This window comes from Epinephelus fuscoguttatus, linkage group LG16, assembly GCF_011397635.1.
Source record: "Epinephelus fuscoguttatus linkage group LG16, E.fuscoguttatus.final_Chr_v1".
Lineage (NCBI taxonomy): Eukaryota > Metazoa > Chordata > Actinopteri > Perciformes > Serranidae > Epinephelus > Epinephelus fuscoguttatus.
The window spans coordinates 32,362,317-32,374,936 of NC_064767.1; the positions used below are offsets into that span (position 1 = coordinate 32,362,317).

The 12,620-nt window shown below is 38.4% G+C and overlaps 1 protein-coding gene across 1 annotated transcript; it reads right to left on the bottom strand.

Moving 5' to 3' along the window:
* Window positions 1-1,929: 1,929 nt before the first annotated feature.
* Window positions 1,930-7,779, bottom strand: tmem254 (transmembrane protein 254). Its single transcript, XM_049600579.1, has 4 exons — window positions 7,636-7,779; window positions 4,973-5,076; window positions 3,297-3,356; window positions 1,930-2,720 (listed from the first exon to the last, which is right to left on the bottom strand). Exons 1-4 carry the CDS (start codon window positions 7,720-7,722, stop codon window positions 2,600-2,602), a joined length of 372 nt encoding a protein of 123 aa, XP_049456536.1. The 5' UTR covers window positions 7,723-7,779; the 3' UTR covers window positions 1,930-2,599.
* Window positions 7,780-12,620: the final 4,841 nt, after the last annotated feature.

Here is a 12,620-nt window from a genome sequence, read left to right on the forward strand (position 1 = left end):
CCACTTTGGTTTGGAGTAAAATATCCCCAAAAAAACTACTGGATATAATTGTATTAAATTTTCATGCTCCCAGAAGATGAATCCTGAACACAAAAGTGATCCTCTGGCTTTTCTGCTGGTACCATCACAGGGTTGACATTTGTGGTTTTGACTTAACTATTTCAACGATTGGATGAACTGCTTTGAAATTTGGTGCACATATTAAAGCAGTGGTGTCAGGAGATTACGACGGGCCCCAGTGCACACTATTATGACGGGCCTGAGTGTATGCTAGCATACATGTATTGTCTTGACACAAAGAGAGACTTGACATTGGACAACATCAATATACATGTAACCCAGCAATCATCATTGCACATGTAAAACAAAGCACATAATTTGTGTAGCTAGATAGCTAATGACTACTTATAAAAGGGAGTAAACTATGACATAGATAGGTTTGCCTTTTTGAGGACAAATATAGCAAATGGCACCACTTTTAAATTAGGGACATTCTTTTATTTTTAATTCATTCCTCTTTGAACACAGGTATATATTCAAGGTGGCAATCTGAATCACTTGCAAGGGCCCACTCTCTCTACGGGTGCTGGTGTAATTGCACTACCTGCGCTGTCTATATTTAAGCCCCTGTATTCAAGTTCCCTACAGGATGAATTACAATCACTTTGGTGTTCCCTCAACTTTTTATCCAGCATTTTATTTAGCATAGCTGTAGTTTTTGGTTAATGACCAAAAACCTGCAAAACTAATGAAATTCCCATCAGCCTCAGCTGTACTTTGTGTTCAGTGCAAATAGATTGCTGCAGGGATGATGTTTTTTTGTAGGCTGACCCAGAAGTTAGTGTCGCCCTGGTTTCCTGACAAAAAGCTGACAAGATTTTTTAAAGCAAATGCAAGTTTATGATACTTACCAGTTTTGTTTAACAAGGTAATCTTTACAACTGAGCACCATTCATGTAAACACCATTGCATTTATGCTTAAATGTCATATAAGCATTTTATGATTTATTAAGGCATAAATGCAATCACCAGAAGTAAAAAAAAAAAAGTAACATTAGGGCTATGTGAAATGAGTCCTGAAGCACAGAAATGAGTTTGCAATCCCAGTTTCCACATCTTGAAGTCAATGGATTTTTAGTTTTGGGTTTTTGCCAACAAAGGTTTGTTAGATGCCTGAAAATAAAGTCTGTGGTTAACACAAGACTTACATCTTAAAAGAAGTTCATATTTTGTTTAATAACAAAAAAATACGTCCGCAAATCAAACTGTAAATTTTGAAGTTTTTATGTTTTTAAAGTGTTGGCCTATAAATAAACATCATCCCTGCAGCACTCTTTTAATGCACCACACCATGGTCTCATGTCTTCTACGTCACCACCACAACAAGACAATAAAGCCATGATGACGTTCTGTGGTCTCATTTAGCCACTTGTTAGCAACCACATTTTTTGAGACATGTAAAAGCTTCAAAATTTACTATTTAAGTATTTACTAATGTTTTTTTAAGCTGTAAAATGCCACATTCTCTTAAGCTTGTGTAAACCACTGACCCTATTTCAGGCATCCAACCAAAACTCATTCAAAACTTTGAGATGAGGGAACCAGACATGCAAAAATGCTAACTCATTTCCAGGTGTAAGGACTCAGTCCTGCACCACTCTATTAGCAAATGTTGGTATGCTAACATGCTAAACTACAAGGGTAAACATGGTAAACAGTATACCATGTTAGCACTAAACTTATCTGCATGCTGATGTACGCCGTTAGCTTAAGCCCTGCTGTGCCTGCTGCAGCACAGCTTCAGAGATGCTGGCGTGGCTGTACACTTCTAATTTTTGTTCATTAATTCTTCATTAAAATTTAATAAAATATGGGAAGCATTGTGAACATTTGAAGAGGAATAAAAATGATGCAGCGACACACATTCCATGCAGTTTGTAAGTCACTCTTTAATTTGCATTGTTAACGTTAAAAACATCCAGTCTGTAGTTTAAAAAGTTGATCCCAAAGCACTTCAGTATACAGTATTAAAGACAAATGTGAATTTTGATATGCATACAGCAGCTCTCCTTATTTTTATCCTAGCGAACTTCTGAGGCTGTTGGCTGTGTGTACCATCTGCAGCCAACCAGTCTTCATCACAGCAGCTGAGAAAATATCCCTCCTGCCTTCACCCAGGCTGAATGTAAACATCATGAGAGTACAAAATAATTTCATAAAAGATCCCCCTTGTATTTCACTAAATATACAGATTCATTGAGAGAATGATGCTGAACACATATCTGTTAACAGTATTATCAATAAAAACTTCTGTGGTATATTAATAGAAACTCTGTGGTATGAAATCGAGCTGCGTGTCCATCACATGAACACAGTAAGTACTATAAACTATGTAAGAAAAACTGTAATCTCTACCAAGGATATGTCCTCACTTCAGTTACTTTTATGTTAAAAGTAAAAATAACAGCAAAGGCTCAGGTGCCTTCCTTCACTTTCATATCAAAGAGAAAACCAGCGGAGGAAGAAGAGGCACAAGGAGGTGATTGATGCTCTGGATTCAGCTTATGCACTGTTGTTCTGTGGGCTCCTCCTGCTGGAGTCAGTGCTGTTTGGGGCGCTCGGGGTCGTATTTCAGGAGCAGACCGAGGGAGGCGAAGCCAAACAGAAAGGTCTGGACGAACCACAGGCAGCGAGTGACCATGTTGGTGATGCCTTTGTTACTGCAGGGGTACAGAGAAGAAACAATGAACTACAGTTGAGCTGGCAGCTTTTTTGCAGCTTTTGTGTCCAAATTCCAACAGTGGTTGCTCATCCCCATAGCCTTTAATTTGATTTAATTTGCCATTCAAACTTTGAAACCTCAATTCCTATTAACGAATGTGTCAGTAAGTGATGAATAAAAAAATACAATTACTTAAATGTGAGAAACGCTCATCACGACAGGTTGCCTGATGTGTCTTTTGTGTACACTGGCCCTCTGTTATTTGAATTTACTCTCTGCGTGATAACAATACAACATCAAAATTGGACAAATATCATTTGACTATAGCTCATTTATTGTTGTCACACAATAATAATGTCCAAACTGAAGCACGAGGTAAAACCACATGATAAAGGCAGCGTTTGGATGTTTGTATATAATTACAAATAGTGTGTTTGAGATGAGTTTTGAGGCTTTTCGGGGAGATAAAACATTTGAGGAAGCCCAATTTTAAACAAGAAGTTGAGCAGAACAGGTTTTTAAAAATGTGATTACAGCACCATCTAGTGGACAACCAGGGTGTTGTCATTCTTACCCGCACACTCTCAATGCAACACAGGCCTCAAAAACATGGACAGCCCAGGCGGCCCACCACCTGTGACAGAAAGAAATGCATATCAAACTCCTTTAGATTCAATTTAACATCAATCATTTACACATTATCCTTGAGACATACTGCTCTGCTCATACCCTTACATACCTGGGCAGACTTTGAGAGATGTGTTTGATTCTTTGAAGAAGACATGAGCGATCAGGCAAAACACATTTTCTTTATGTCTAATGGGATTCAAACTAAACTGTCAGGCATCACAGAACAGCCCAACAATTCAACAAAACATAGCAATAAAGAAGTTACTAAGATGGCCCCTGTTCAAAAGTTTGCATACCCTTAGCTCTTCATAGTGCGTATTGCTCCCTATAGCATCAATGGCGGCTTGAAGTCTTATGTAATAGTTGTGGTCAAGGCCATTTCCTGTTATTCTTGGCAAAAAGCACCAGGTTCTGTAAATTCCTGGATATTCTTGCATGAGCTGCAGGTTTGAGATTTCCCCAGAGTGGCTCAATGGTCAGAGGATTATGATGGCAACTCCAGAACCTTCCTTTTTTGTTGCTGCAGCCACTGAAGGTTCAAGTTAGCCTTTCGGTTTTGGATCTTTGTCATGTTGGAAGGTCCAAGTGCATCTCATGCACAGCTTCCAGACTGAAGAATGCAAACTGTCCTGTAGTGTTTTCTGATAACATGCTGCATTCATTCATTCTGCCATCGATTTTGATGAAATTCCCTGTGCTGTAGGTCACACAACCCCTAGAACATCAGAGATCCACCCCCATGAAACACAGCAGGATGGTGTATTTCATCACAGGCCTTGTTGACTCCTCTCGAAACACAGCATTTATAGTCGTGACCAAAAAGTTCAGTTTTGGTCTCATCACTTAAACTGACTTTATTCCAGTAGTTTTGAGGGTTTGTCATATTGTAAGTGGGCTGCACCATCAGTCACATTATCAAAAAGAAAAAGTCCAGTTTTCACAAATTCTGACAGGGGTATGTAAATGTATGAGGACAGCTGTAATTACAGTCTTCCGTGATAAATTCAGCAGTGCTCTATGGGAACATGGTGAAACTGCACATCACATTTAGTTTCCCTTTATGCAAAGATGAGTAACACCCAGCTGCCACTACATCACTGAGTGCTGAATGAACAGGAGTCACATGACAACCTAAAACCCACTTCACAAATGCAAACAACAAAGACTGAATGGTGGCTTCCAGTAAAGCCCTCAATGTCTTGCGTGTCACATGACTTCACCAACAACAAGACATTATCATTTGATTGCTGCCTTAATACTCTACTGCTGCTACAGCTGTCATGTGACTTCAACGACTAATTGGCAGAGCGCTCTACAGGCAGCGGAAGTGGTGGCAACGATCTGTAAATGGGGGAAAAACACTAAGGTTGTAATTGATTAAACAGTGTATTTGAGCCCCCTTACTGTAGGGTACTTTGCACATCATTTGATTGTCATGGAGACTGCTCTGCTGTAAAGAAAATCCGGTGATTGCCTTTCAACACTTCTTTACTGGAACATGTGAGAACTGTTGAGACTGTAGGTGTAGTAACCACATTTTCATGTATGTTTTATTTACTCTGAGAAAGTGATCAACCAGAATATTTCTCATGTTAACAGTGTTAGCTTCTTATCACTCACCCTTTGTACATAATGCCAGCATGGTTATCCACAAGGTATTTACAGAAGGTGCCATATGGACCGAGGTACTCAAATGGGATTTTCTCTGGAGCAAACACAATGCACTGCAAAACACAGACGGAGCACTTCAACATTAAGCCATACAAACTATATAACTGCTGTGTATTTTGAAGAATGCTTCAAAATAAATAAATGGGTCTTTTGTAAGCATCTCTAACATTTCCAACATGACTTTTCATAACTTTCTTAGACAATTACCCACCATTCAGAATTTCCAAGATCGCTAAACATAGTTATTAAGTCAAAGGACTGATCATGTTCATAATGACTGTAATAATCTGCCAACCATTTCATGTCACAGAGCTAATCAAAAGAAGCATGATTGGATTTTCCTCTCAAAAATTACTTATCCCAAATGTTTTGGTTCATTTTTTTCTGGAAATTCCAGGGCTGGTTTACATCATCTGTCTGCTCTTAGGCAGTGAGTTGCTATTTTGGATACACAGTTACAAACATGAACTGTATGATATCAGATTTCCTGTTTGTGGAATGGCACCATGAATGACCCTCTGCAGCAGTTGTGACAGTAACAGCTATATGTAATGTACCACAAAGAGCACCCTTGTAGAGAGATACACCACTGATTTTAAGTGTGACACAGTTCTAGGGAAGGATCAATTCTGCATCGTGATGGGTTTTTTTTTGGTGGGTTGTCATGTGAAAGTGCATGAGCCGATGTATTTGTTGGCTTTGAAGCTCTTCTGTGTTACTGTCCGAATAAGTTTTACACAAATTAAAATCTGCTTACAGCCATTTAACCTGATTACATCTGTACAGATAGAAACTGAATAGGAGATAGGGAGCAATCACTGCATCCTGTTTATGGCCATCCAAACATTTGTTCAGTTATTATTTTCAAAAGCCACAATAATAGTTAATTACCTTTACCATATCAGTAAATACAACAGAATAATGAAGCTCCAATTTGTTAATCAGGCCTATATACTTTGTCACATCTGTGTGTTGAACCAAAAGTAAAGGGTGACATGACTAAAATCTATATTTCTAAGCCACACTTACTAGCTTTATTTTTGCCTTTTGAACATGTGAGCTGAGTATGAAAACACAGACTCACACAAGAGACTACAAATCCCAGTGAAATCTAAATGACATAATGTAGCATTGTGCCATGCTGCCATTGTCCTCTTCTGTCCGCCTGACACGTGTCAGGTATGTATCCATATAGACTATGAAAACACAAAGGGATATTGTTGGACTGGCCCCTCTACCCGGAGACTGCAGTTCATTTATGGTTTGGATGTCAGACACGCAACTTAAGGCAGGACTATGTTTCTTCAGCATTACTGATTTTGAAATAACTTATAAACAGTGTAACTTGATGTAGCCATATCTGTCATTTACTTAGGAACTGTTCTTTACCTAAAAGGGGGGACGGAGTGGCGCAAAATGGAGGAGGCATGTTAAATCATTTTTTAAGCACTGGGGAGGGAATTTTAGCTTAGGAGGGACACACAACTTTAAATGTCTGTATTTTGTATTTATTATAAATACCCTTTTTGTTTGTTTGTGAGTAGGATTTGCATTTTGCTTAGGAAATAAGGTGACTTTTGGTGATAACTCACAAAACCAATACTGTCTGCTCATTGCATTGGCTCCAATACCTTAATGTGATCTAAATGTATATATTAAAAAAGATTAGGGCTTCTTCATGGTTCCCTCAGTTAATAAGAGAGGCTCAAGGAAAATATTTGTAGCTCTGGGGAGGGTCAAGATTAAAAACAAACAAACAAACAAACACAAACTCACACCTCAGCCAGCCCCCTCCAGTGTTAAGTACAGAACAGTCCCTTACTACAGTGAGGTCTACAGTACGTTACTGTGTACGTGGCAAGTGGTGATAAATGCACGCTGACGTTATATGAACCTGTCTACGATACGTGACCATCTGTAGCTATAGAGTGTAACAAGTCCATTTAAAAGATAACGTGTTAGAGCATGTTACGTCTCTGCACAGCACAGCGGATGAAAACACTGTTCTCAAGTTACATGTCAAAAATATTTTGGTTCACTGGTCAATTCGGCATATATTTCATACACCCATCACTATAACCTACTTCAACTACACCCCGAAATCTACTGACTATCATTACCTGTTAGCTTTAATGTGTATTTCGAGTATATGCCAGTGAATACAGGAGCGTTAAGCTAAAATTATCACATTTTGAATGGAGTTTGGCATGTTACCTACTTTTAAAGGCAACCTACTTTTAAGGGACGAGTTTAGCTAGAGATGGCTGCTACAGTGCTCAGCTAAGTTGTTCAGTGGACTTCAGACAAAAGGTTATACGACCTGTGCTCTGAATGATAAGATAAGCTATCAACTGAATGGTAACTTGGCATTGACATCACAGGCTTTTTGTCAACGTGTTTATCAGATATCAAGTCTTAAATGGGAGTACAGAAAACATGATATCAAACTGAATATCCCTGGCGTTCACCAAAGTACGGCTTGGATATTGAAAAAAATACGATAAACGACCCGGAGGACATTTTACGCAACACAACACAGTGCGGGGAGAAAATATGTGAAACACCTACCTTTATTCTATTTATTTTGGTTAAAACTAATATAACGAACTCACTGTGTAATATCCCATCCCGAGTGTCACGGCGACAATCCAGAACAGGCTGGTTCTTTTAAAGTAATCGCATCCATCACTTTTAGCCATAGTTGCTGCTGCTCTGCGTTGGTCCCGCTGTCAAATAAGACCGTGCAGTTACAGAGGTGAGGCGAGATCTGACGGGAGGCAGAACAGGGTAGTGTGGTTTTCATTTTCACGGTTGGTATTATATGTAAAAGTGTAATGAAAAAATATATAGTGAATCCTCCTTTATATATGAACTGATTATATATTTCTTACTATGGAGTTTTCTAGCTGCCATATATACATTTAAAACACATATTAACCGGTAGTAAACACATTAATAACAACATTACACTGCAATGTTGCCCCCTTGTGGCCAGTTTTTGAAATCTTTTACCATGTAGCTGTGTTTGTGCAAGGGTTCTTTGAGACGAAAAGGGAAAAAGATTCATTTATATTTATATTTAATTAATTAAAATAGATAGAGAGTCTTATTTTTGTATTTTGAAACAATAAAAATTAGAGCAGTCGGTTTGAGTGAACATTCATGTAGTGTTTTTCTACTGTGTCCCAGTTCCTCACTAGCTATATAATACAGGTTACAACTGTATATAATACCACTATATAAATTATAAAATACTGTAATCCTATAAAGTATACACTATCTACTAGTCTTCATGGCATACTGTTAAGACAGTAACTTTTCCATATTGTATGTAATAAGGAATATGTGTGTATAGGTATATATACATATAAGAGGGGGATTTTAGAAACCTATTGCTATTTTGTTCAGACTTAAAGAGAAAGCAAAATGCTTTTCTGTGTATTTAATTCTTTATTGTCTGTCTCAAATCTATAAACTTTTTTTTTAATGACCTCCAGCTGTGAGTAGCTCCTCTATTCCTCTTGTGGGACCCTTGTGATCACCATCACCATACTCAAAAATGAAGCAAATTTAGTAGAAATACTAACATATGTTTATACTTAATTTTATCACTTTTCCCCCAGAGTGAACCCACTAATGTGAGGAGATGCATCAAGTAAAAAACCCCTGTCTTTTAAGACTTTGTCCTATTATGCCTATAAAGAGCTAATAATTGTAAGACAGCCTGATGCAGAACAGACATTATACCGGGGCAGCATCCAATGCTTCATTTATTTCTTAGAAACTGAATAATGAAACAGCAGACATTCAATAATGATTTTGACTATTTCTCAGTGTTATTCTACTCCTAAAAAAATAATGACAGCAATCTCATTTTGGATAAGGAGGTATGCAGCTGCACAAACAAAGATCAAGAATGTGGATCTGTAAAAAGGACTTACCTTCCTCTCACCTTGTAATTTTGCATGATCTCTTACTACTACCAAATCACAAAGCAACAAATTCTTATATAACATTTATATTTTATATGCACGTCCTACCTCAGCGCTGAGATCCAAGTGCTGCTTAATCAAACTACGTGACTGCTTCTAAACTGTTTTGTTTATACATGCACTGGCAGCACAACATTTCTCCTGTTTTAAGGATTATGCTTCATAATTTACATGAAGAGATAAGCTGATCAGATGAGTTTGGGCTTTTTTCAAATATGCAGATCTCTAAACTAAACAAAGGTCTTTATAGTGATTTTTGCATTAGCTCAATGCCTATATTCTGAACCAGTGGCAGCGCTGAGTTATCTTTAACCATTCGATCATTGTATGTAAACCTGGCTATGGCAAGTCTTTAATCTGCTGAAATGGTTTATTGATAAGACTCTTTCCCATTTTATTATTTTATCAGACTGATTTTAGATAATGAACTACATGGTAAGCTCTGTTTAACATGAATATCCAGAATTCATTGAAATCATTATTTATGTGAGTGAGTTTGGCAGCTTCCACAGTTGGCAAAGTGTTGTATAACGTCTGATAGGATTTGGATAAAGCACAGAGAGAGAGTTGGTGGGACTTTCAGGAGCCGTCTCCACACATGGAGACATTGATTCTGCAAGTTTTTCAGATAAAGATGAAAAGAAATGTTCTTTGTTTGTTTTGTAGCATTAGATAACTCTGGTAGACTTCAAGCTGCATTGTTGTCTACAGTTACTGTAAGTCTGTTTCTGCACTTTGCCCCTCTGCACTGTTTGACTCCATTTGTAAGCATTTACATTTTCAATGCATTTCACATGTTGCAGCTCAGAATTATTGAATGCAGCCACAGAGGTCAGGACTATAACTGAATAACTACAGAATGGACATATACAGTAAGGCAAATATATATAAAACACAACATTTCATTAGAGTAATCACAAGGTTGTTTTCTTTTTTCCAGCAGCATGTCAGAGCACAGCAGACAGACTGAACAAAATGTTCAAGGTCACAGCATCTGCATCCAGCTCGGTCAAGGCCTGGACATGTTAAACCATTTCCCATTCACTTTGATGCACCTATTCAGTGTGCTGAGGCTGCTGTGTAACTGTCCAATTCATCAGCGAATAATTACCCAGCTTTGTTTGTCCTCTTGTGATAGCAGGGAGCTGCTCTGCATATGAAAAGAAAACAGGAGGCGCTGATAAGCTTCAGCTCAGAATGCTGTTTTGGATTTTGCTAAGGTCTGCAAGTTAAATATTTCTTCAAGACTGTTGTTGGTTGATCAGTGTTCAACAGTTTGCAAAGCTGCTGATGTTTGTGTTTAACACTAATCAGGTGACTCCTGGGTGCTACATTTGAATTAAAGGGCAGCTTCTTGGGAAAGACATGATTATTATTTTTTAAATTAGAGCTTTGAGTTTGACATTTGTGCTTGGTGTCTGTGCTGTGAAAATACTGGCAGTATATATTTGTATGCATTGTAATAATATACATAAATGACAAATCATTTGCTCTAACTGTGCAAAATTGACCTAACAATAGATAATGTGTGCAATATTTCAACTGCTGCAATATTCTTTTTCAAATGATATTATTTTATTCTTGCTTTATTGTATGATGCATGTATTTGTGCATATTAACTATTTTTTTTTATAACGTATCAATTTTTTTTTATCATCTTTCTATGCTTACATATAAGAGCAACTATAGCATGTCCCAGTTTACCCCTAGGATCAGTAAAGTAGCACACTTCTGATTTTGATTGTTAACCACAAAACTCCATGACGCATTTGAATTTTCTTTATGCCATCATTAAAATAGTGTAGCAAAAAATACCAGCTATATATAAAAATGATACAACCACAACTTGTGTCCTTGGGCCTTCCTCTGTGTGTGTACTATTGAAATGTCACATATTCAGCAGCACAAAACACCACAACAACACAGTCACATGTAAGTTGTCTTCTCTTAGTTAAGTGGTATCGATGAGGCTAACAATCACAGGAAGACTTTCTTTTGTCTCTCCTGAGATCATTCTGCCGTGTGCCATATTTGCCATTGACCTTGCTGCTTCTGTGATAGGGATTAGGTGATAACGGGGCCGCTCTGGTCAGAGTCTTAACCACCCATCCTCAAAGTAAAACCACGCCCCACCCCAACACTCCTCTGGCTCTACCATGGTCTTGTGGGGTCTTAGGTGGTCAATATAAAAGGTACCCTGACACAAGCAGGAGACACAGTCAGAGTCTCTCTGTGAAGGAGCACAGTGTCATACTGAACCCTGTCACATCAGAAATCCATTTGTTTCCCAGAGATTCATTCATTTAACTGCTGCTATGTGGAAGGACTCAAGCAACGGTAAGAGATGCTTTATAATCTAACAGTCTGTTATCTTCATGTATTCATAATCTGCAGGCATGTCTTAGTTTTTGTAAACTTTTTGTATGATCTAGTCTTGGATTAAACAGTTCAGCATTTGTTTAGCTGGCCTGCAGTGCCAGGTGAATGGGTGCACCAGACTCAGACAGGCAGTGTCAGACAATAACAGAGAAGCCACCGCAACTATTTTATGCATAAATTTGGCACTCATTGCATATACTATAAGGCAACTCAGTAACCTAATGATGATGGATGGAATGATGGATAACCAGGACTGATAACTTTCTGTGTAAGATAAAAACAAATGTGTATTGTACTCTAACAGATAATTGGCTGGATACCAACACAATCCTTGTTCATTCCTTATCCGCAGACCTCAATTTTACTGAGTGTATTTGTTTAGATCGTCTAGTGTCAGAACCATGCAACAAGAAAAGGCAAAGGAGTTAATTATCTGCATCTACTGTTCATATTCAGCATTCTGTATCTGTGCATTGAATTAAATATATCTACTGTACAGTCCCTGGTTCAGAGCACAACAAGGCATCAGTGCAGATCCTCTAGAGAAATATGAAAAGAACAACTATTATGGACCCTGTCTGATATGGAACCTGCTCTCTCCTCCCCCAGATGATGCCAGACCCGCAGCCTCCAGCAGCGGCTCCTCTCGCAGCGCCAGCCGCAGGAAGAGAACCAGCTTCTCCAAAGAGCACGTGGAGCTCCTGCGTGCCACCTTTGAGACCGACCCATACCCTGGCATCAGCCTCAGAGAGAGCCTGTCCCAGACCACAGGCCTGCCGGAGTCACGCATTCAGGTAACTATCGCTCAGGCTGCCTTATTTAGCAGAATGTTTGTATCTGGGGAGTTGATATGATGATGAAATAAATTAAACTGAGCTGTTTAAAGTCAGTGAAATTGTCATCTCAATAGGTTTAGGAATTATCTTTATTTGGGGAGCTGGAAACTGATGTTGTTCCAAGATTAAATGCACACATGCTTTTCACATAGTAGGTACAAACACACACACAGATTTAGAGCTGTGTTGAATAAGGCTTTTTTTCCCTTATCATAAAAGAGCTCTGTTTTCAAATGCATTCTGCATTGGATTGTAGATACTGCTATCCCTCTATCACTTCATTTCTTTATCTTTAAAGACGACAGCAGCTGTTTTTATCAGGACCTTGTTTGAGCTGACAGATAGACTGTACATCATGGCTCTGACAGCTGACCACCACTAGATCTGCTG

Coding starts and splice junctions, on each gene's coding strand:
- tmem254 (XM_049600579.1), bottom strand. CDS start 7,722: ATGGCTAAAAGTGATGGATGCGATTACTTTAAAAGAACCAGCCTGTTC. Junction 5,077..7,635: donor TCGGGATGGGATATTACACA/GTGAGTTCGTTA, acceptor TGTGTTTTGCAG/TGCATTGTGTTTGCTCCAGA. Junction 2,721..3,296: donor GTTGCATTGAGAGTGTGCGG/GTAAGAATGACA, acceptor GTACCCCTGCAG/TAACAAAGGCATCACCAACA.